Below are 25,810 nucleotides of genomic sequence, written 5' to 3' on the forward strand. Positions count from 1 at the left end.
TCAGGTAAGCTTCTTTCTTCCTCTTGACAGGATATTCTACATCTCGTGTCAACCACGGTTCCTTCACTCTACCATCCTTAACCTGCCTCAGTGGGATAAACCTATCCAGAACCCCATGCAAGTACTCCTTAAACAACCTCCACATTTCCGCTGTGCACTTCCCCAAGAACATCTGTTCCCAATTTATGCTCTCATGTTCCTGCCTAATAGTATCATAATTCCACCTCCCCCAGTTAAATACTTTCCCATGTCATCTGCTCCTATCCCTCTCCAAGGCTATGGTAAAAGAGTCCTACCATTAACCTTGTACTCTTGCATTCTAGTTCAATCTCTCAAAGTGTATCACTTCACACTTCTCCAGATTGACCTGCATCTGCACTTCTCTGCCCAACTCTGCATCTTGTGTATATCCTGTTGCAACCTGCTATAACCTTCTACATTCTCCAGAACCCCCCCCCCCCCCCCCCCCCCCAACCTTTGTATCATCTGCAAACTTACCAACCCATCCATCCACTTCCTCATCCAAGTCATTTATAAAAATCACAGAGCAGAAGTCCCAGAACAGATCCTTGCAGAACACCACTGGTCATCGACCTCCAGGCAGAATACTCTCCATCTACTACCACGCTATGCCTTCTGTGGGCGAGCCAATTCCGAATCCATGCAGCCAAGTCTTGGATCCCATGCCTCATGACTTTATGGATGAGCCTACTATGGGGAACGTTGTCAAATGCCTCACTAAAATCCACATACACCACATCCACTGCTCTACTGTCATCAATTTGTTTTGTCAATTCCTTTAAAAACTCAGGCTTGTGAGGCACAACCTGTCCCTCATAAAGCCAGGCTGACTATCCCTATAAGACCATGCTTCTCCAAATGCTCATAAATCCTGTCCCTAAGGATCCTCTCCAATAGTTTGCCCACCACTGACATTAGACTCACTGGTCTATAATTCCCAGAAATTAACGTCCTAGCAGTCTTTTCCTTTGCTTCCTGTAGTAACCTGGGGTATATCCCATCTGGCCCTGGGGACTTGTCTATCGTAATGTTTTTTAGAAGCTCCAACACTACCTCTTTCTCAACCTCAACATGCTCCAGCACATTAGCCTCTTCTATGCAAACCTCACATTCGTCAACGTCCCTCTCCCTGGTGAACGCTGAAGCAAAGTATTCATTAAGGACCTCCCCTACCTCCTCAGCCTCCAGGCTCATGTTTCCCCTTTTAAGATAAGATATCTTTATTAGTCTCATGTACATCAAAACACACAGTGAAATGCGTCTTTGCATAGAATATTCTGGGGGCAGTCCACAAGTGTCGCCACGCTTCCGGTGCCAACATAGCATGCTCACAGCTCCTAACTCATACGTCTTTCGAATGTGGGAGGAAACTGGAGCACCTGGAGGAAACACACACAGTCATGGGGAGAACATACAAACTTCTTACAGACCGCAGCCAGAATTGAACCCAGTTCGCTGGTGCCAATTGCTACACTGAGCAGTCCTACCTTCACTCTGGTCATCCTCCTGTTCTAACGCCTTGGGGTTTTCCTTAATCCTACTCGTCAAGGCCTTCTCGTGGCCCCTCCTAGCTCTCCTAAGTCCTTCCCTAAGCTCCTTCCTGGCTACCTTACAACTCTCAAGAGCCGTGTCTGATTTTTGCTTCCTAAACCTTAAATATGCTTCCTCCTTGGTCTTGACTAAATGTTCCACCTCTTGTCATCCGTGGTTCCTTCACTCTACCATCCTTTCTCGGTCTCATTGGGGAAAACCTATTCAGAACCCCATGCAAGTGGTCCCTGAACAACCTCCACATTTCTGCTGTGCATTTTCCTGAGAACATCTGTTCCCAATTAATGCTCTCAAGTTCCTGCCTAATACCATCCTAATTAGCCCTCCCCCAGTTAAATACTTTCCCATAATGTCTGCTCCTATCCTTGTCCATGGCTATGCTAAACGTCAGGGAGTTGTGATCACTATATCTGAAATGCTCGCCCACTCACAGGTCTGTCACCTGATCAGGCTCATTGCCTAGTACTAGATCCGGTATGGCCTCTCCTCTAGTCAGCCTGTCCACATACTATGTCAGGAATCCTTCCTGGACACACCTAACAAATTCTGCCCCATCTAAACCTTTTGCATTAAGGAGGTGCCAATCAATATCTGGGAAGTTGAAGTCATCCATGACAACAACCCTGTTATTTTTGCACCTTTCCAAAATCTGCCTACTTATCTGTTCCTCAGTGTCCCGATGGCTATTTGGAGGCCTATAGAATACTCCCAACAGAGTGATTGCTCCCTTCCTTTTTCTGACCTCCATCCACACTGATTCAGTGGACAATCCCTCCAGGACATCCTCCCTTTCTACAGCTGTGACACTGTCCCTGATCAACAAAGCCACTCCACAGCCGTCTTTTAACTCCCTCCCTGTCCCTTTTGAAACATCTAAACTCTGGAACTTCAGAATCAGGTTTATTATCACCGACGTATGTTTTGAAATTTGTTGTTTTGTGGCAGCAGTACAGTGCAAGACACAAAAATTATGATATTACAAAAATAAATCAGTGGTGCCTTAGGGTTAGTGTTATAAGAGGAATAATGAGGTAGTGTGCATGGACTGTTCAGAAATCTGATGGCAGAGGGGAAGAAGCTGTTCTTGAGACGTTGAGTGTGGTCTTCAGGCTCCCTATACCTCTCCCCCGATCATAGTATGTGAAGAAGGCATATCCTGGGTGGTGAGGGTCCTGAACTATGGATGCCGTCTTCTTGAGGCACTGCCTCTTGATGTGCTCGATGGTGGGGAGGGTTGTGCCTGTGATGGAGCTGGCTGAGCCTACAACCCTCTGCAGCCTCTTCTGATCCTGCACATTGGAGCCTCCATATCAGGTGGTGATGCAACCAGTCATAATGCTCTCCATTGTACATTTGTAGAGTCTTTTGCAAGAGTCTTTGGGGACACAGCAAATCTCCTCAAACTCCTAATGAAGTAGAGCTGCTAGTGTGCCGCCTTCATGACTGCATCAATGTGTTGGGCCCAAGATTGATCCTCTGAGATGTTGACGCCCAGGAACTTGAAGCTGCTCACCCTTTCCACCATTGACCCCTCAATGAGGACTGATGTGTGTTCTTCCGACTTCCTTTCCCTGGAGTCCACAATCAATTCCTTGGTCTTGCTGATGCTGAGCGTGAGGTTGTTGTGACAGCATTCAACCAGCTGACCTTTTTCACTCCTCTACGCCACCTCATCGCCATCTGAGATTCTGCCAACAACAGTGGTGTCACTGGTGAATTTAATTAAATAGTCAATTGGATTCAACGTTGACTTCACAGGAGAAGCTAGAGAGTGGTAGTAGGTGGTTGTTTCTCTGATTGGAGGCCTGTGACTAGTGGTGTGCCGCAGGGATTGGTGCTGCGTCAGTTGTTGTTTATCATCTATATTAATGATTTCGATGATGCAGTAAGCTGGATCAGCAAATTTGAGGATGACACCAAGATTGGGGGTGCAGTGGACAGCGAGGAAGACTATCAAAGCTTGAAGAGTGATCTAGACCAGCTGGGAAAATAGGCTGAGAAATGGCAGATGGAATTTAATGCAGACAATTGCGAGGTGATGCATTTTGGAAGGACAAACCAGGGTAAGACTTGCACAGTGAATAGTAGGGCACTGAGATGTGTGGTTGAACAAAGGGACCTGGGAATACAGATCCGTAATTCATACATACAGAGAGTCATGCAGCCATACAGCATGGAAACAGGCCCTTCGGCCCAACTGGTCCAGGCTAACCAAGATTCCCATCTAAGCTAGTCCCATTTGTCCGTGTTTGGCCCACATCCCTCTAAACATTTCCTATCAACATACCTGTTCAAGTACCTTTTGAATGTTGTTAATGCCTTTCTAAATGACTCAACCACTTCCTCTCGCAGGTCACCCACAATCTGGGTGAAAAAGTTGCTCCTCCCTCCTCTCACCCTGAACCTATGCCCTCTAGTTCTTGATTCCCCAACCCAGGGAAACTGTGCACATTCACACAATCTATGCCCCTCAATTTTATACGTATCTATAAGATCTCCCGTCAGTCTCCTACACTCCAATGGAAAATGTCCCAACCTGCTCAACCTCTCTCCATAACTTAGTCCCTCGAGTCCGGCAACATCCTCGTAAATCTCCCCTGCACTCCTTCTAGCATAATGGCATCTTTCCTATAGCAGGGTGACCAAAACTGAACACAGTATTTCAAATGTGGCTTCACTAATATCTCGTACAACTACAACACAATATCCCATGTCCTGCACTCAATGCCCTAACTGATGAAGGCCAGTGTGCTAAAAGCTGCCTTCACCACCCTGTCTACCCGCAAACCCACTTTCAGGGAACTATTTACTTGTACTCCCTGGTTCCTCTGTTCTACAACACTCGCCAGGGCCCTACCATTCACTGTGAATGTCCTACTCTCATTTGCCTTCCCAAAATGCAATACCTCACACTTATCCATTTGTCATTCCTTGGCCCACTTACCTAACTGATCAAGATCCCTCCGTAAATCCTCATAGCCCTCTCCACTGACTGTGACACCACCTATTTTAGTGTCATCTGCAAACTTACTAAGAATGCCTTGTACATTCTCATCCAAATCTTTGATATAGATAACAAATAGCAATGGGTCTAGCACCAATCCCTGGGGGAACATTACTAGTCACAGGCATCCAGTCCGAAAAACATCACCCTCTGCTTCCTACCATCAAGCCAATTGTCTATCCAGTTAGCCAGCTCGCACTGATCCAACTTTCTATAGCAGCCTACCATGTGGAATGTTATCAAAGGCATTACTGTTGTGTTGTCCATATAGATCACGTTTATTGTCCTGCCCTCATCAACTTTCTTTGTTACTTCTTCAAAAACACTCAAATTTGTGAGACACGATCTCCCACACAGAAAGCCATGCTGATTATCCCTAATCAACCCATCTTTCCAAATGCATGTACATCTTAAACCTCAGAATCCCCTCTGGTAACTTACCTACCACAAATGTTAGGCTTATTGTTCTATAGTTCCCAGGTTTTTCTTTGCAGTCCATCTTAAATAAAGGCACAACATTCGCCACCCTCCAGTCTTCCAGTACTTCACCTGTCGCTAACGAATTCCTTGAAAGTAGCATTACAGGTAGATTGGGTCGTAAAGAGAGCTTTTGGCACATTGGCCTTCATAAATCAGATATTAAGATATTTATTTATTAGTCACATGTACATCGAAACACACATTGAAATATGTCTTTTTGCATTACTGAGAATGTGCTGGGGGTAGCCCGTAAGTGTCACCACTCTTCCGACACCAACATAGCATGCCCACAACTCCTAACCTGTACATCTTTGGAATGTGGGAGGAAACAGGAGTTGGGATGTTATATTGAAGTTGTACAAGATGTTGGTGAGGCCAAATTTAGAGTATTGTGTGCAGTTCTGGTCACCTACCTACAGGAAAGATATCAATAAGCTTGAAAGAGTGCAGAGAAAATTTACACAGATGTTGCTGGGTCCTGGGGACCTGAGTTACAGGGAATGGTTGAATAGGTCAGGACTTTATTCCATGGAGCGCAGGAGAATGAGGGGAGATATTATAGAGTTATACAAAATTATGAGGGGTATAGATAGAGTGAATGCATGCATTTTCCCCTTGGGTTGGGTGTGACGATAACTAGAGGACATGGATTTAGGGTGAAAGGTGAAATATTTAAGGGCAATCTGAGGGAGAACTACTTCACTCAGAGGGTGGTGTGAGTGTGGAACGAGCTGCCAGCAGAAGTGGTGGATGCGGGTTCGATTGTAACATTTAGGAGAAGTTTGAATAGGTACATGGGAGGAGTTTGGAGGGATATGGTTTGGTTGCAGATAGATGGGACTAGGCAGAAAACCAGGTCGGCATGGATTAGATGGGCCGAAGGGTCTGTTTCTGTGCTGTTGTGCTCTATGACTACTTATAGATGGTGTTTGAGTGTGCCTAGCCACACAGTCATGAGTGTAGAGAGGGTAGAGCAGTGGGCTAAGCATGAATCCTTGAGGTGCGCCTGGTAAACAGCAACCTGATGCATGTTTTGCTGTTGTCTACTATGGGGAACCTTGTCAAAAGCCTTACTAAAGTCCATCTACACCACATCCACTGCTCTAGCTTCATCAATTTGTTTTGTCACCACCTCGAAAAACTCAATAAGGCTCGTAAGGCACGACCTGCCCCTCACAAAGCCATGCTGACTATCCCTAATAAGACTATGCTTCTCCAAATGCTCATAAATCCTGCCCCTAAGAATCCTCTCCAATAGTTTGTCTACCACTGTCATTAGACTCACTGGCCTATAATTCCCATGATTATCCTATTACCTTCCTTGAACAAGGGAACAACATTTGCCATCCTCCAATCCTCTGGTACCACTCTTGTGGCCAGGGAGGATGCAAGTATCATCGTCAATGCCCCAGCAATCTCTTCCCGTAATAACCTGGGGTATATCCCGCCCGGCCCCGGGGATTTATATGTCCTAATGTTTTTCAGATGCTCCAACACTACCTCTTTCTTAACCTCAGCATGCTCCAGCACATTAGCCTGTTCTACGCTAACCTCACATTCGTCAAACTCCCTCTTCCTGGTGAATACTGAAGCAAAGTATTCAGTAAGGACCTCCCCTACCTCCAGGCACGTTTTCCCCTTTATCTGTGAATAGTCCTACCCTAACTCTTGTCATCCTCCTGTTCATAACATATGTGTAGAACACTTTGAGTTTTTCCTTAATCCTACTCATGCCTTCTCATGTCCCCTTCTAGCTCTCCTAAGTCCTTTCTTGAGCTCTCAAGTTGTTATCATATCTGCTTCCACCATCTCCCCTGCCAGCGTCTTCCAGGCACCTACTGCTTTTTGTGTTAAAATGGGGTTGAGAGGGAAAAATAAATAAGCCATGATCGAATGGTGGAGCAGACTTGATGGGCCGAATGACCTACTTCTGCTCCTATATCTTTTTAACAAAAAAAAAGAGCTTGCCTCATAACTCCCCTTTAAACTTTCCTTCTCTTACCTTAAATCTATGCCCTCTAATAATTGACATTTCCACCCTGGGGGAGAAACTCTGACTATCTATGCCTCTCATAATATACCAATCAGATCGTCCATCAGCCTGTGACACTGAAGAGAAAACAATCCAAGTTTGTCCAACCTCTCCTTGTTGCTAATACTCTCTGATCCGGGCAATATTCCGGTGAATTCTTGCACCTTTGCCAACATCCTTAATGCAGCAACCAGAACAGCGCACAGTACTCCAGATGTGACCTAACTAAAGTGTTGTACAGCTGCAGCATGACTTCCCAACTTTTGTACTCAATGTCCTGATCGATAAATGCAAGCATGCTGTTCACCACCTTTACCTACTTGTGTTGCCACTTTCGGTGAGCTATGGACTTGGACCCCATGCTCCCAAGGGTCCTGCCATTTACTGTACACTTTCCCCTTGCATTTGACCTCCCAATGTACAACTCACTTGTCCAGATTAGACTCCACCTGCCATTTCTCCGCCCATATTTCCAACTGATCTGTACCCTGCTGAATTTTTTGACAACTGTCCTCACTATTCATATTCTTTCATTAAATATAACACCATTTTTTTTTCTATGAATGATCTTCAAATTCTGCAGCACAGATTTAAAAAGAGACTGTTGTAAAGATTTCAAGATATCTGTGCATGATGTAATTTGCAGAACTAGTGTGAAACTGGACAAACGCAGATGTAATTCCACCTGAATGTTGGCTTTTGGTTCTTTCTTTCAGGACTATTTAGCTTCCAGCAGTGAGCTGCAGGTCCAATTTGACAGATTTCGGGGACTTGAGGGGATGATGAACAACATTTTCAGTAGCGAGCAAACGGCAGCATTCGGGGCTGAGCTGAGGGAAGCTTTGTGGCAGCGAGAATTCTTCACTGATCTCCTGATAAAGAGAAGGGGGCAGATACAGGTAATAACACCGTCCAAACCACAATAGATAAGAAACCATGGCACCAGCCTCCACAGTGACACCAACAGCAGTAACTCAGGGTGTAGATGCAGGAGACTGCTGATGCTGGAATCTGGAGCAGCACAAAAAGCACTGGAAGAACTTGGTGAGTCAGCAACAGCGCACTGAGTACAGGAGTTGGGACGTTATGTTGCAGTTGTATAAGTGGTTGGTGACACTGCACTTGGAGTACTGTGTACAGTTTTGGTCACCCTGTTACAGGAAATATGTGGTTAAACTGAAAAGAGTGCAGAAAAGATTTACGAGGATGTTACAGGATGTGCGAGGGCCTGAGTTGTAGGGAGAGGTTGGCCAGGCTAGGTTATTCCTTGAAGTGTAGGAGAATGAGGGATGACCTTATAGAAGTGTTTAAAATTATGTGAGGCACAGATAAGGTAGACTGTAATAGTCTTTTCCCCAGGGTAGGGGAGTCCAAAACAAGGGGGCATAGATTTAGGGTGAGGGGGGAAAGATTTAAAAGGGACCTGAGGGGCAACGTTTTCATGCAGAGGGTGGTGAGTATATGGAACAAGCTGCCAGAGGAAGTGGGTGAGGCAGGTACAACAGGATCATTTAAGCTGCACTTGGATCGGTACATGGAGGGGCGGGGCTTAGAGGGATATGGGCCAAATGCAGGAAATCGGGGCTAGCTGGGTGGGCACCATGGTCGGCATGGACTGGTTGGGCTGAAGGGCCTGTATCTGTGCTGTATTGCTCTATGACTCTATCTATGGAGGAAAATGCACAGTCGACGTTTCAGGTTGGAGTCCAGATGAAAGGTCTTGACCTGAAACATCAATTGTCCATTTTGCTCCATAGATGCTTCGTGACCCGCTGAGTTCCTCCAGCACTTTGTGTGTTGCTCAATCAGGGTGCAGCCTGTTAAGGGGACTGGACTAGTACTTTGTCCATTTCATGCAGAGCTGAAGTATTTTCACTCCTTGCTTATAAGTTTCCTGGGAGCATGCCAGAAGCAGAGTCAATTTATTTCTTACCTCTGCATTCAATGAGGCAGAGTTGACAGCAGAAATATCTCCCATCCCATGACCATTGTCTCCTCCCTAGAAGTTGCATGTACCCAATCTCTGGGGGAGAATCTAGGAAAAACCATACTATAGCATCAATGAACTGGAGATGTGTTGGAGGAAAGTTGAATAAAGCCTCACTTCCACTGTAAGTACTACAGCGCAGACTATAGGTGCCTTTTTCAATTCCCATTCTATTTTACAAGGTTTTTGTGGATTGAGCCTGGGACCAGTACTGCTGTAGTGGAATTTGCCAGTGTTAAGGAAAGTTTAACTTAGCTTGACAGGACATTGGTAGTTTGAGAATGGAGGAGGAGAAAGACTGAGCGAGAGGCAGAGCAGAAAATTAATAAGAAAGCTTGGAAAATGGAGAGAAAAATAGCACAGTATGCCTCATGCAGTAGAGCACACGAACAGGCCCTTTGGCCCATGATGTCTGTGCCGACCACGGTGCCAAATGAATCTCATCCCTTCTGCCAGCACATGGTCCGTATCCCTCTACCTGCCAATTCTTTTGTCCAGTTTTTGCTAGGAACCTGCAAGCTATTTACACTACTCCTCACCAAACCCCCTGGTAATTTTGCTGATCATCGCTGCCCTCCCCCAGTCTCAGCTCACGTTCTGTGCCCGGGAATGAAGCTGGGTGGGTGGTAAAGCATTTTTATGGTAGTGATCGTATAGAACAGTTCAGCAAAGAAACAGGCCCTTCAGCCCACTTTGTCTGTACTGAGCATGATGTCAAATTAAACTTATCCCTTCTGCCTGCACATGGTCCATGTCTCTCCGTTCCCTGCCTATTCATGTGTCTATCCAACAGCCTCTATCATATCTGCTTCCACTCCCACCTGAGTGGTGTTGTCTTGGACCACATACAAATTAGCAGGGAGGAGGTATTGGAGGCCTTAAAGTGCATTAAAGTGGATAAATCCCCAGGGCCATATCTTGTGCATTCTCAGACCTTGTGGGAAGCTAAAGAAAGAATTGTGGAAGCTCTTGCAGAGATTTTTTCTTCATCTCTGGCCGCAGGTGAGGTTCTGGATGACTGGAGAGTGCCTAATGTGGTGCTGTTGTTTTAAAAAGGGGAGCAAAAAACAAACCAGGAAACTACAGGCCGGTGACATCGGTGATGGGTAAATTGCTGGAGGGGATTCTGAGGGACAGGATCTACCAACGTTTGGAGACGGTCTGATTCAGGGTGTCAGCATGGCTTTGTATGGGAAGTTGTGACTGACAACTCTTGGAGTTCTTCGAGGAGGTAACCAAGAGTAGATGAGGGTAGGGCAGTGGATATTGTCTATATGGACTTCAGCAAGACCTTTGACAAGGTCTCTCATGACCGGCTCATCTGGAAAGTTAGATAGCATGGGATCCAGTGGGAGGTAGTGGGTTGGATTCATAATTGGCTCAGTGGTAGGAAGCAGAGGGTGATGGTTGAGGGCTTTTTCTCAGACTGGAGGCCTGTGTCTGGTGGTGTGCTACAGGGGTCAGTGCTGGGATCTTTGCTGTTTGTAATTAATATAAACAATTTGGATGTGAATATAAAGGAATGGTGAGTAGGTTTGCAGATGATACTAAAATAGGTGCTGTTGTGGATAGTGTAGGAGGTTATGAAAAATTCCAGGGGATCTTGATCCACAGTGTATGTGGGCTGAGGATTGGCAAATAGCTTTCAATCCAGATAGATCTGAACTATTGCATTTTGGGAGATCAAACCAGGATAGGACTTGTACAGTGAATGGTGGGGCCCTGGGGAGTGGAACAGACCGAGGAGTGCAAGTGGATAGTTTGTTGAAAGTGGCGTCACAGGGAGACGGTGGCATGCTGGCCTTCAGTCAGGGCGTTGAGTATAGGAGTTGGGAAGTTATGTTGAAGTTGTATAAGATTTTGGCGAGTAGGGTTGAGGAGAATCCCAAGGCTTTTTTCACATACGTGAAGAGCAGAAGGATGACGAGAGTACAGGTAGGACTGATTAGAGACAAAGGTGGGAAGATGTGCCTGGAAGCTGTGCAAGTGGGTGAGGTTCTCAATGAATACTTCTCTTCAGTATTCACCGTAGAGAGGGGCCTTGATAACGCTGAGGAGAATGTTGGTAAGGTTAATGTTTTAGAGCATGTAGATAAGAAGAGAGGGGATGTGTTGAATCTGTTAGAAAGTATTAGGACAGATAAGTCCCTGGGGCCTGACGGAATATTCCCCAGGCTGCTCCGCGAGGCGAGGGAGGAGATTGCAGAACCATTGGCTAGGATCTTTGAGTCCTCGTTGTCCACAGGAATGGTACCAGAGGATTGGAGGGTGGCAAATGTTGTCCCCTTATTCAAAAAAGGTAGTAGGGATAGTCCAGGGAATTACAGACCAGTGAGCCTTACGTCTGTGGTGGGCAAGCTGTTGGAAAGGATTCTAAGAGAGAGGATCTCTGAGCATTTAGAGAATCATGGACTGATTAGGGACAGCCAGCATGGCTCTGTGAAGGGAAGATCATGTCTCACAAGCCTGATAGGGTTCTTTGAGGAGGTGACCAGGAAGATTGATGAGGGTAGTGCAGAAGATTGGCCTACATGGATTTTAGTAAGGCATTTGACAAGGTTCCACATGGAAGGCTTCTTCAGAAGGTCAGAGGGCATGAGATCCAGGGAGACTTGGCCGTGTGGATTCAGAATTGGCTTGCCTGTAGAAAGCAGAGGGTTGTGGTGGAGGGAGTGCATTCAGATTGGAGGACTGTGACTAGTGGTGTTCCACAAGGATCGGTTCTGGGACCTCTACTTTTCGTGATATTTACTAATGACTTGGATGAGGGGGTAGAAGGGTGGGTTAGCAAGTTTGCAGATGGCACAAAGGTCGGTGGTGTTGTGTATAGTGTGGAGGACTGTCAAAGCTTGCAGAGGGATATTGATAGGATGCAGAGCTGGGCTGAGAAGTGGCAGATGGAGTTCAATCCAGAAAAGTGTGAGGTGGTACACTTTGGAAGGACAAACTCCAAGGTGGAATACAAGGTAAATGACAGGGTTCTGGGCAACGCAGAGAAGCAGAGGGATCTGGGGGTTCATATCCACAGATCACTGAAAGTTGCCACACAGGTGTATATGGTAGTTAAGAAAGCTTATTGGATGATAGCTTTCATAAGTTGGGGGATTGAGTTTGAGCTGTGAGGTAATGATTCAGCTCTACAAAACTCTGGTTAGACCACACTTGGAGTTCTGGTCGCCTCATTATAGGAAGGATGTTGAAGCATTGGAAAGGGTGCAGAGGAGATTTACCAGGAAGCTGCCTGGATTGGAGAGTATGGATTATAAGGAGAGACTAAGGGAGCTAGGGCTTTACTCTTTGGAGAGGAGGAGGATGAGGGGAGACATGATAGAGGTATACAAAATATTAAGAGGAATAAATAAATATTAAAGAGGACGAAAGTGGGGAGAGAAAAAAAAACTTCGAAGGCTTTGTGGGTTTCGCTTCGGAAGACCGGAGCAGGTAAGTTTTTCTTTTTTATCTTTTTAATAGGGTTTTAATTATAAGGGTTAGTTTTTAATAGGGTTGTTATTATTAGTGTTAGATTTTTATAAGGTTCTGTTTTAAGTGTTTTATAAGTTTTAATCGGGAGGAGTTGGGGCTGGACTGCGCACACGCGGCGCGGCCAGTTTAGAAAGCAAACTGCCATATCCAGCGGGCAGTGGAGTGAGAGGGAGCAGTGTCTTGGGCTTTGGCTCAAGGGGCTTCGGCGTAAAGGGACGAGGAAAGGTAGGTGACTTGAGGAGAGGAAAGGTAGGTGACTTGAGGAGAGGAAAGGTAGGTGACTTGAGGAAAGGAAAGGGTATGAGTGTGGTTTCTTGTACTCGGTGTCAGATGTCGGAGTTCCCGGAGTCTCCCTGCCTCTGGGAAGGCTACATCTGCACCAGGTGTGTCGAGCTGCAGCTCCTGAGGGAACGTGTTAGGAAACTGGAGATGCAGCTCGATGACCTGCGTCTGGTCAGGGAGAATGAGGAGGTGATAGAAAGGAGTTATAGGCAGGTGGTCACATCAGGGCCACGGGAGTCAGGCAAGTGATTCACAGTCAGGAGGGGGAAGGGGAAGAGTCAGGTACTAGAGAGTACCCCTGTGGCTGTACCCCTTGACAATAAGTCCTCCTGCTTGAGTGCTGTTGGGGGAGACAGCCTACCTGGGGGAAGCAACAGTGGCAGTGTCTCTGGCACAGAGTCTGGCCCTGTGGCTCAGATGGGTAGGGAAGGAGAGAGGAGGGCACTAGTGATGGGGGATTCTGTAGTTAGGTGGGCAGACAAGCGATTCTGTGGACGCAGGAAAGAAGCTTGGAAGGAAGTTTGCCTCCCAGATGCCAGGGTCCGGGATGTTTCAGATCGTGTCCAAGATATCCTGAAGGGGCAGGGAGAACAGCCAGAGGTCGTGGTACATATTGGCACCAACGACATAGGTAGGAAAAGGGATGAGGTCCTGAGAAAAGACTATAGGGAGTTAGGAAGGAAGTTGAGAAGCAGGACCTCAAAGGTAGTAATTTCTGGATTACTGCCTGTGCCAAGTGACAGTGGGTATAGGAACAGAATGAGGAGGAGGTTAAATGCGTGGCTGAGGGATTGGAGTAAGGAGCAGGGATTCAGATTTCTGGATTATTGGGGCCTCTTTTGGGTCAGGTATGACCTGTTCAAAGAGGATGGGTTGCACTGGACTCGCAGGGGGACCAATATCCTGGCGGGGAGGTTTGCTAAGGCTACTGGGGAGGGTTTAAACTAGAATTGTTGAGGGGTGGGATCCGAACTGGAGAGACTGGGGAAGAGGTGTTTGGCTCTCAAGTAGAGAAAGCTAGTAGTAGGTGTGATAGGCAGGTGTTAGAGAAGGGATGTGCTCAGACAGGTTTGAGATGTGTCTATTTTAACGCAAGGAATATTGTGAACAAGGCGGATGAGCTTAGAGCTTGGATAAATACTTGGAGATATGATGTGGTGGCCATTACAGACACTTGGATGGCTCCGGGGCTGGAATGGTTGCTTCAAGTGCCGGGTTTTAGATGTTTCAGAAAGGACAGGGAGGGAGATAAAAGAGGTGGGGGAGTGGCACTGTTCTTTTTTTTCTTTTTACAATATTTTTATTAAATCCATGAAAAAAATACAGAGTACATGCATCAAGAAAGAGAATAAAAATACTACTGAATACATTGTGTTAAATTGTACTTAGGATTACAATACTCTAAATCAATAATCACATATAGTGGTTAGTTAATAAAGGAAGAAAAAATGAAATATTTTATTACAAAAAAAATCTACCCCACTACCAAAACCCAAAGCTGTTAGATAGAAGAAACAGCAAGGGAAAAACCTTAAAAAAACGTAACTGCGTCAGCCAATACCTGCGTTTTAGTCCCCAAATCAGAGATTTTGAAACTAATTCAAAAAGGGTCCCCACAGGGTTTGAAAGTCTAGGTTAGATTCAAAAACTGAACGGCGAATCTTCTCTAGATTCAAGTATGACATAACATCCCGTAACCATTGAACATGCGTAGGCTGAGTAGCTTCCTTCCGTTTAAGCAATACTACTCTCCTGGCTATAAGAGAAATAAAAGCCAGAATATGTAAATCAGAAGACTTCAAAGTTGTATCTTTTTCTCCAACAATCCCAAATAGTGCAGTCAAAGGATTAAGTTTAAAATTTATTTTAAAAAGTATGAAAGACCTCTGTCCAATATTTTTTAAGGCTCTGACACGTCCAAAACATGTGAATTAAGGAAGCCACTCCGTTATTGCATTTATCACAGTAAGGAGATATATTGGAATGAAAACGGGATAGTTAATTTTTAGACAAGTGAGCTCTATGGACCACTTTAAACTGAAGGAGAGAATGACGAGCACGTAATGATGAAGTATTAACCAACTTGAAAATTTCATTCCAAGTTTCCTCGGAAATTGACATCTGCAAATCTTGTTCCCAAGTGTTTTTAATTTTATCTCGTCATAAATATTAGATATTGAGCCATCCTGAAAGGGTTCCAAATTAAAAATTATATCTAATAAATTCTTATCAGGACTCGAAGGAAAAGAATGTAATTGAGATCGAAGAAAATCTCTAATTTGTAAATATCTAAAAAAAAATGAGTTTTTGGTAAATTATACTTGGTAGACAATTGTTCAAACGAAGAAAGGTTTCCTCCAACAAACAGATCTTGAAAACAAGTAATACCTAATTTGTCCCACTCTTTAAAAACTACATCAGTCATAGTAGGTTTAAAAAATAATTAGAGAAAATGGGACTGGACAAAGAAAAACTCAATAACCCAAAATATTTTCTAAATTGTAACCAAATCCTCAAAGCATGTTTAACTACTAAATTATCTGTTAGTTTATTTAATAATATTGGAAGTGAAGAACCAAGCAGAGAAATAATAGAAAATTTTTTAAGAGTTAATTTCTGAAGAGACCCATACTGGACAAGCCTCTTGATTAATGTAATGTAACCAAAACTTAAGATTTCATATATTGACTGCCCGGTAATAAAATCTAAAATTAGGTAAGGCTAAACCTCCATTCTTTTTAACCTTCTGAAGGTGAACTTTTTAGTCTAGAATGTTTGTTATTCCATATGTAAGAAGATATAATTGATTCAAGAGAGTCAAAGAAGGATTTAGGAATAAAAACAGGTAAAGCATGAAATAGATATATAAATTTAGGTAAAATATTCATTTTAATAACATCAATTCAGCCAATCAATAATATAGAAAAGGGAGATCAACTTGATAAAACCCTTTCCACATAGTGTAGTAAGGTGAAAAAATTTTCTTTAAATAAATGCTTATAATTTTTAGTAATTGACACTCCCAGATAGATAAAATGATTTCTTACAATTTTAAAAGGAATGTTAGTATCAAATGGTACCAAATTATTCAGAGGAAAAAATTCACTCTTGTATAAGTTCAATTTGTAGCCTGAAAAATGACTAAAGCGAGAAAGTAAAGAAAGCATAGGAGGTAATGAGGCTTCAACATTAGATATAAAAAGTAATAAATCATCAGCATATAGAGAAACTTTATGGTTAATACCTCTTCTGGAGATACCAAAGATATCTTTAGATTCTTGGAAAGAAATAGCTAAAGGTTCTGAGGCCAAATCAAAGAGCAAAGGCTCAAAGGACATCCCTGTCTGGTTCCACGTTGAAGTTTAAAAGGTTTAGAATTTTGAAAATTAGTAAGAACTCGAGCAGAAGGGGATAAATAAAGTAATTTAATCTATTGGATAAAATCAGGCCCAAGATTAAATTTCTCTAGGGTTTTAAATGTAATTCCCATCAATCTGATCAAAGGCCTTCTCAGCATCTAGAGATATCACACATTCCGATATTTCCTTAGAGGGAGAATAGATAATATTCAATAAACGATGAATATTAAAATGAGAATATCGATTTTTAATAAAACCTGTCTGATCATTGGATATAATTGAAGGTAAGATATTTTCCAATCTACGAGCTAGAACTTTAGATAAAATTTTAATATCCACATTAAGTAACGAAATTGGTCTGTATGAAGCGCATTCTGTTGGGTTCTTATTTTTCTTAATAAGTGAAATAGAAGCTTCATAAAAAGATTGTGGTAGTCTACCCAATTTAAAAGAATCTGAAAAGACAGCACATAAATGAGGTATAAGCAAAGAGGAAAGGGCCTTATAGAATTCTCCAGGAAACCCATCTGGACCCGGAGTCTTTCCAGAATGTAAAGATCGCACAGCCTCAGCGATTTCCTCATATGTAATAGATTGATTCAACTGTTTTTGGTTTTCAGTGGAAAGTGTAGGAACATTTAATTGGTCAAAGAAATTATCCATTACAGTAGTACGTTTGGGAAAATTAGAACTTTAAAATTTAGAATAGAATTCTCTAAAGGGGCGAGGAAAGGTAGGTGACTTGAGTTAAGGAAGGAGTATGAGTGCGGTTTCCTGTACTCAGTGTCAGATGTGGGAGTTCCCGGATTCTCCCTGCCTCCGGGAAGGCTACGTCTGTGCCCGGTGTGTCGAGCTGCAGCTCCTGAGTGACCGCGTTAGGGAACTGGAGACGCAGCTCGACGACCTTCGTCTGGTCAGGGAGAGTGAGGTGATAGAGAGGAGTTATAGGCAGGTGATCACACCGGGACCATCGGAATCAGGCAATTGGGTCACAGTCAGTAGGGGGAAGGGGAAGAGTCAGGTACTAGAGAGTACCCCTGTGGCTGTACCCCTTGACAATAAATACTCCTGTTTGAGTACTGTTGGGGGAGACAGCGTACCTGGGGGAAGCAACAGTGGCAGTGTCTCTGGCACAGAGCCCGGCCCTGTGGCTCAGATGGGTAGGGAAGGAGTGAGGAGGGCACTAGTGATAGGGGACTCTATACAAGCGATTCTGTGGACACAGGAAAGAAACTCAGAAGGTAGTTTGCCTCCCAGGTGCCAGGGTCCGGGATGTTTCGGATCGCATCCAAGATATCCTGAAGGGGGAGGGAGAACAGCCAGAGGTCGTGGTACATATTGGTACCAACGACGTAGGTAGGGAAAGGAATGAGGTCCTGAAAAGAGACTATAGAGAATTAGGAAGGAAGTTGAGAAGCAGGACCTCAAAGGTAGTAATTTCCGGATTACTGCCTGTGCTAAGTGACAGTGGGTATAGGAACAGAATGAGGAGGAGGTTAAGTGCATGGCTGAGGGATTGGAGTAAGGAGCAGGGATTCAGAATTCTGGATCATTGGGGCCTCTTTGGGGCAGGTATGACCTGTTCAAAGAGGACAGGTTGCACTTGAATCCCACGAGGACCAACATACTGGCGGGGAGGTTTGCTAAGGCTACTGGGGAGAGTTTAAACTAGAATTGTTGGGGGTTGGGATCCGGACTGGAGAGACTGGGGAAGAGGTGTTTGGCTCTCAAATAGAGGAAGCTAGGAGTAAGTACCATAGGCAGGTGATAGAGAAGGGAAGTGTTCAAACAGGCTTGAGATGTGTCTATTTTAACGCAAGGAATATTGTGAACAAGGCAGATGAGCTTAGAGCTTGGATCGATACTTGGAGCTATGATGTGGTAGCCATGACGGAGACTTGGATGGCTCCAGAGCTGGAATGGTTGATTCAAGTGCAGGGTTTTAAATGTTTCAGGAAGGACAGGGAGGCAAAAAAGATGGGGGAGTGGCACTGTTGATCAGAGATAGTGTCACGACAGCGGAAAAGGTGGACGTTGTGGAGGGATTGTCTACTGAGTCTCTGTGGGTGGAGGTTAGGAACAGGAAGGGGTCACTAACTTTGCTGGGTGTTTTGTTATAGGCCGCCCAATAGTGACAGGATTATTGAGGAGCAGATAGGGAAGCAGATCCGAGAAAGGTATGAGAATAACAGTTGTTGTGATGGTGGATTTTAATTTCCCAAACAGCGATCGGCATCTCCAGACAGTGAGGGATTTAGATGGGGTGGAGTTTGTTAGGTGTGTTCAGGAAGGGTTCTTGACACAGTATGTAGGTAGACCTACGAGAAGAGAGGCTGTGCTTGATTTGATATTGGGAAATGAACCTGGTCAGGTGTCAGATCTCTCAGTGGGTGAACATTTTGGTGATAGTGATCATAATTCTATCTCCTTTATGTTAGCATTGGAGAGAGATAGGAACAGACAGGCTAGAAAGGCGTTTACTTGGAGTAAAGGGAATTGAGGCTCTCAGGCAGGAAATTGGAAGATTAAATTGGGAACAGATGTTCTCAGGGAAAAGTACAGAAGAAATGTGGCAAATATTCAGGGGATATTTGTGTGGAGTTCGGCACAGGCATGTTCCAGTGAGACGGGAGTCACGAGAGGATACAGGAACCGTGGTGTACAAAGGCTATAATAAATCTAGACAAAAGGAAAAGAAAAGCTTACAGAAGGTACATAGAGCTAGGTAACGTTAGAGATCTGGAAGAGTATAAGGCTAACAGGAAGGAGCTTAAGAAGGAAATTAGGAGAGCCAGAAGGGGACATGAGAAGGCCTTGGCGGGCAGGATTAAGGAAAACCCCAAGGCATTCTACAGGCATGTGAAGAACAAGAGGATAAGGTGCGAAAGAATAGGGCCTATCAAGTGCAGCAGTGGGAAAGTGTGTATGGATCCGGAAGAAATAGCGGAGGTACTTAATGAATACTTTTCGTCAATATTCACTACGGTAAAAGATCTGGGGGATTGTAGTGGGGACTTGTGGCGGGCTGAAAAGCTTGAGCATGTAGATATTATGAAAGAGGAGGTGCTGAAACTTTTGGAAAGCTTCAAGTTGGATAAGTCGCCGGGACCAGATGAGATGTACCCCAGGCTGCTGTGGGAGGCGAGTGAGGAGATTGCGGAGCCTCTGATGATGATCTTTGCGTCGTCGATGGAGACTGGAGAGGTTCCGGAAGATTGCAGGGTTGCGGATGTTGTTCCCTTATTCAAGAAAAGGAGTAAGGATAGCCCAGGTAATTATAGACCGGTGAGTCTCACCTCAGTGGTTGGTAAACTAATGGAAAAGATCCTGAGAGGCAGGATTTAGGAAAATTTGGAGAGGTATAATATGATTAGCAATAGTCAGCATGCCTTATGAGCCGGATTGAATTTTTTTAAGGATGTGACTAAACATATCGATGAAGGAAGAGCAGTAGATGTAGTGTATATGGATTTCAGCAAAGCGTTTGATAAGGTACCCCATGCAAGGCTTATTGAGAAAGTAAGGAGGCATGGGATCCAAGGGGGCATTGCAGTGTGGATTCAGAACTGCCTGGCCCTCAAGGCAAAGAGTGGTTGTTGAAGGGTCATATTCTGTGTGGAGGTCAGTGACCAGTGGTATACCTCAGGGATCTGTACTGGGACCCTTACTCTTTGTGATTTTTATAAACGACCTGGATGAGGAAGTGGAGGGGTGGGTTAGTAAGTTTGCGGATGACACAAAGGTTGGGGGTGTTGTGGATAGTTTGGAGGGCTGTCAGAGGGTACAGAGGGACATAGGATGCAAAGTTGGACTGAGAAGTGGCAGATGGAGTTCAACCCAGTTAAGTGTGAAGTGGTTCATTTTGGTAGGTCAAATATGTTGGCAGAATATAGTCTTAATGGTAGGAATCTTGGCAGTGTGGAGGATCAGAGGGATCTTGGGGTCCAAGTCCATAGGACGCTCAAAGCGGCTGCGCAGGTTGACGCTGTGGTTAAGAAGGCATATGGTGTATTGTCCTTCATCAATCGGGGAATTGAATTTAGGAGCCGAGAGGTAATGTTGCAGCTATATAGGACCCTGGTCAGACCCCACTTGGAGTACTGTGCTCATTTCTGGTTGCCTCACTACAGGAAGGATGTGGAAGCCATAGAAAGGGTGCAGAAGAGATTTACAAGGATGCTGCTTGGAATGCGGAGCATGCCTTATGAAAGCAGGTTGAGGGAACTCCTTGGAGCGTTGGAGGATGAGGGGGGACCTGATAGAGGTGTATAAGATGATGAGAGGTATTGATCAGGTAGATAGAGGCTTTTCCCCAGGGCTGAAATGGTGGCCACAAGAGGACATAGGTTTAAGGTGCTGGGGAGTAGGTAGAGGAGATGTCAGGGGTAAGTTTTTTACTCAGAGAGTGGTGAGTGTGTGGAATGGGCTGCCGGCACCGGTGGTGGAGGCGGATACGATAGGGTCTTTTAAGAGACTGTTGGATAGGTACATGGAACTGAGTGAAATAGAGGGCTATAAGTAAGCCCAGTAATTTCTAGGGTAGGGACATGTTCAGCACAGCTTTGTGGGCCGAAGGGCCTGAATTGTGCTCTAGTTTTTCTATGTTTCTGAATAGAGTAGACAGCCAGCGCCTCTTTGCCAGGGCACCAATGCTCAATACAAGAGGGCATGGCTTTAAAGTAATGGGTGGGAAGTTCATGGGAGATATCAGAGGGAGGATTTTCACCCAGAGAGTGGTTGGTTCATGGAATGCACTGCCTAGGGTGGTGGTGGAGGCTGATACGTTTGTCAAGTTCAACAGACTGTTAGATAAGCATATGGAGGAATTTAAAATAGGGGGATATGTGGGAGGAAGGGGTTAGATAGTCTTAGGCATGGTTTAAAGGTCGGCACAACATGTTGGGCCGAAGGGCCTGTATTGTTCTATGGTTCTAAGAATTTGGTGAGGCTGCATTTGGAGTACTGTGACAGCTTTGGTCACTCCATTATAGAAAGATGTTATTAAACTAGAAAGAGTGCAGAAAAGATTTACCAGGATATTGCCTGGATTTGGGGGACTGAGTTACAAGGAGAGGTTGCGTAGACTAGGATTTTATTCCCTGGAGCGTCGGAGATTGAGGGGTGACCTGATAGAGGTATACAAGATTATGAGGGGCGTAGACAGTGAAAGCACAGTCTTTTTCCCAGGGAAGGGTGCTGAAAACGAGGGCATAGGTTTAAGATGAGGAGAAAGATTTAAAAGGGACATCAGGGTCAACTTCTTCACGCAAAGGGTAGTGCATATTTGGAATGAGCTGCTATAAATGGTGGTTGAGGTGGGCACATTACCAACATTGAAAAGTCATCTAAATAAGCACATGGATGGAGGTTTAGAGGGCTATGGGCCAAACATAGGTGGTACTGGCTTGATGAGCAACACAGTCGGCATGGAAGAGTTGGGCAAAAGGGTTTACTTCTATGCTGTATGACTATGAGTATGTGGAGTCCTCTATTGAGTAGCAAGATAAAAATAGAGGAGAAAACCTGCAGAGATCCCAGACAAGGTGGAGAGTAGCCAATGTTGTTCCTTTGTTTAAGAAAGGTAATAGGGATATTTATGGGCCAATGAGCCTTGCCTCAGTGGTAGGGAAGCTTTTGGAAAGGATTCTTTGGGATAGGATTAATGAGCATTCAGAGAAACGTGGTCTAATTAGGGACAGTCAGCATGGCTTTGTGCAGGGCAGATCATGTCTTAAAACATGATTTATTTTGAGGTGACGAAGATGGTTGATCAGGGTAGGGCAGTGGATGTTGCCTATGTAGACTTTATGGCATTTGACAAGATTCCTCATGGTAAACTGATCCAGAAGATTAAGATGCATGGGATCTTTGGTGATGTGGTAGATCGGATTCAGAATTGGCTTGGCTGTAGAAGACAGAGGGTAGTGGTGGTGGGGAGTTATTCTGGAGGTCTGTGACCAGTGGTGTTCTGCTGCGATCCGTGCTGGGACTTGTGTTGTTATGTATGTAAATGACTTTGAAGAAAATTTGGATGGGCTGATTAGTAAGGGTTACAGATATGGGTGGAGAATGGCAGATGGAGTTTAATCTGAGCAGGTGTGAGGTGTTGTACTTTGTTCTCATTAACTGGAACTAAATACTGTTTAACGTGGCATTTGACCAGTGTCATAGAGAGTTCAATCTATCTTTTGATCTTTTACGTTGGTGGTATCATACCAAGTTACGATAATGCAGGTATGTTAGTTGGACACATTTAACATTGTCTACTTGAGTTTCTTGGTCTCCTTCATCTTTATATTTAGCTGTGTCAGCACCTTTTCTGCAGCATTTATGTTGCCCTTTTTCCCTCCAGTATATTGTGTAAACTACATTAAATTCCAGTTCCCATTGGTCAACTTGCTTTCACATTTTGATAATCTATGAACTGCGGATGCTGGAAATTAAATAAAAACTGAAAATGTTGGAGATTGTCAGGCAGCATCTGGGGCCCGCTACTTTTCACATTATATGCTAATGATCTGGATGACGCAATTGAGGGCTTTGTGGCCAAGTTTGCTGATGATACAAAGATAGGTGGAGGGGCAGGTAGTGTTGAGGAAGGATTTGGACAGGTGGGGAGAATGGGCAAATAAGTGGCAGATGGAATACAGCGTAGGGAAGTGTACGGTCATGCACTTTGGTAGAAGGAAAAAAGGTGTAGACTATTTTCTAAACCGGGAGCAAATTCAGAAATCGGGTGCAAAGTGACTTGGGAGTCCTAGTGCAGGATTCCCTAAAGGTTAACTTGTAAGTTGAGTCTGTAGTAAGGAAGGCAAATGCAATGTTAGCATTCATTTCAAGAGGACTAGAATATAAAAGCAAGGATATAATGCTGAGGCTTTATAAGGCATTGGTCAGACCACATTTGGAGTATTGAGAGCAGTTTTGGGCCCCTTATCTAAGGAAGGATGTACTGGTGTTGGAAAGGGTCCAGAGGAGGTTTACAAGAATGATCCCAGGAATGAAAGGGTTAACACATGAGGAGTGTTTGATGGCTCTGGGCCTGTACTCACTGGAAGTTAGAAGAATGAGGGGGGATCTCATTGAAACTTAATACTGAAAGGCCTGGATAGAGTGGATGTGGAGATATTTCCAGTAGTGGGAGAGTCTAGGACCACAGGGCACAGCCTCAATAGAGGAGGAATTTCTTTAGCCAGAGGGTGGTGAATCTGTGGAATTCATTGCCACAGACGGCTGTGAAGGCCAAGTCATTGGGTATATTTACATCAGAGGTTGATATGTCCTTGATTAGCAAGGGCGTCAAACGTTATGGGGAAAGGCAGGCGAATGCGGTTGAGAGGGAGAAATAAATCAGCCATGAATGAATGGCAGAGCAGACTCAGAGCTGAATTGCCTAATTCTGCTCCTGTGTCTTATGGACAAACAGTGGACCCAGCACTAATCCCTGTGGCACACCCCTGGTCACAGGTCTCCAATCTGAATAACAACCCTTCACCAACACCCTTCCGCCAAACCAAGTACATAGAAGAAATTGGCAATTAAAATGAAAGGGATCCAGAAGTCTTCTGCAGGAATGTAAGTAGGAAGCAGGCAAAGAGTGATGAAGGAGCCAATTAGAATAAAGGTGGTGATGCATCAATCAAGTAGAAGGCACAGCTGAAATATAAAATGAGAACTTTGTTTGAAAGTTTACCAAGGAAGAGGATATTGTCAAAAATATCAACAGGAGGGGAAGCAGTGCAGATAATAGATGAAATAAACTAATTACTAGCGAGGTAGATAAGCCTAGATTAAACTGATTAAAATGCCAGCCACATTTATTTGGTTGTCTCTCATTACCCTCGAAGGTGGGGCTCAGCCATCTACTGGAGCTGCTGCAGTCCTTCTGGTGAAGGTGAGCCAATCAGGAAGGTGGATTAAGCTAGAGAGGGTGCAGAAAAGAGTCACAAGGATGTTGGTGGGACTGGAGCGCTTGAGAGATAAGGAGAGACTGAATAGGTGTCAAAGGTCACGGGGAGAAGGCAGGAGAACGGGGTTGAGAGGGAAAAATAAATCAGCCGTGATCGAATGGTGGAGCAGACTCGATGGGCTGAATGGCCTAATTCTGCTCCTATGTCTTATTGTCTTAAGGAAATGAACAGTTTACCTTTAAGGTCAATGAATCTCCTGAGTCTGTTCACATTTTGTTTCTCTCTTTTTGTAATTGCTAGACTGTTGATTCCTTTCACTTTGTCAATTTTTCAGCTAATATTAAAATTAATATGTTTGAATCCAAGTTATTGATAAAAATAATAAGCAGGTGGTGGGAAACTGGTGGGAGATGGAGTTTGTGGCAGGTGAAAAGGTGGGCTGAACTGGGAACGTGAGGATATTGCGATGGGATAACTATTAAGGTGGCTGTGGAGGGCAATGGAGCTGTGGTGAGGATTGGTGCTCCAGTTTCTACACACTTGAACAGATGAATTAAGGACAGGAGTAGTCCACTCCTCCCCTCGAACATGTTTCTCTTCTTAATGTCATGGCCAACGTGATAATTATTTCAACTCCCCCTTCCTTTCAACCAATGATAACCTTTCAACCCCTTGCTTATTTATCAAGATTTTGTCTACCCCTCTATTGAAATATTTGAAGACTCTGTCCATTGAGAAAGAGATTTGCAAAGGCTTAAGACCCTTTGAAAGACATAGTTTAGCTTTGATTGTCTTAAAGAGGCCACCATTTACTTTTAAACCTACTTCTAGATTTTCCCACAAGGAAACCTCCTCTCCATATTCTCTCTGTCAAGACTCCTCAGGACCTTGTCTGTTTCTATCAGTATGATTCAGTGTGTGTTTGTGTTTTCTTGGAAACAGCAAGTGAGAGATTTGGTTGGGGAAAGATGAAAACAGATTTGCATTTCTTCAGCTCTGTCCATCATTTCAGGACATGCCATATTTCTTCAGTCAGTTAAAATGTTTAATTCTTAATCCAGGAAATGAGGCAGCCGAGGTGTACACCACAGAATGACGGAGAGAGAAGGGACCCGGAGAACGTGCAGAAAATCACAAGGCAAAAGAAACATCAGGGAGCCAACTTAAGAAGTCGAACAGTCAGTATCATCACACTGTGAACACTTATTCTTGTTTCACTGTTAAATTATCTAATTTCTTGAGTCACACCACAGAAGAGAAGGATGTGATGTGCAGAATGGTTGTGATGTGAATCAAATACCAAAGTCCTAGAACCATAGAACAATACAGCACAATACAGGCCCTTCGGTCCACCATGTTGTGCTACCTTTCAAACCACACCTAAGACTTTCTAACCCCTTCCTCTCACATATCCCTCTATCTTAAATTCCTCCATGTGCTTATCTAACAATCTCTTGAACTTGTCCAGTGTATCAGCCTCCACCACCGCCCCAGGCAGCGCATTCCATGCACTAACCACTCTGGGTGAAAAACCTCCCTCTGACATCTCCCTTGAACTTCTCACACATTGCCTTAAAGCCATGTCCTCTTGTTTTGAGCATTGGTGCCCTGGGAAAGAGGCGCTGGCTGTCCACTATCTATTCCTCTTAATATCTTGTATATCTCTATCATGTCTCCCCTCATCCTCCTCCTCTCCAATGA

At 44.4% G+C, this 25,810-nt stretch overlaps 1 protein-coding gene across 1 annotated transcript in view; it reads left to right on the plus strand.

The window, feature by feature from the left end:
- The window catches only part of syne3 (spectrin repeat containing, nuclear envelope family member 3), a 98,900-nt gene that overhangs the window by 42,835 nt on the left and 30,255 nt on the right, over positions 1 to 25,810 (plus strand). Inside the window, exons 6-7 of the mRNA XM_052030893.1 lie at positions 7,805 to 7,987; positions 25,171 to 25,287. Of these exons, the coding sequence (XP_051886853.1) occupies positions 7,805 to 7,987; positions 25,171 to 25,287 (300 nt within the window). The remainder of the gene's footprint in view (positions 1 to 7,804; positions 7,988 to 25,170; positions 25,288 to 25,810) is intronic.

The sequence above is a fragment of the Pristis pectinata genome, chromosome 1 (genome assembly GCF_009764475.1).
Source record: "Pristis pectinata isolate sPriPec2 chromosome 1, sPriPec2.1.pri, whole genome shotgun sequence".
Classification (NCBI taxonomy): Eukaryota; Metazoa; Chordata; class Chondrichthyes; order Rhinopristiformes; family Pristidae; genus Pristis; species Pristis pectinata.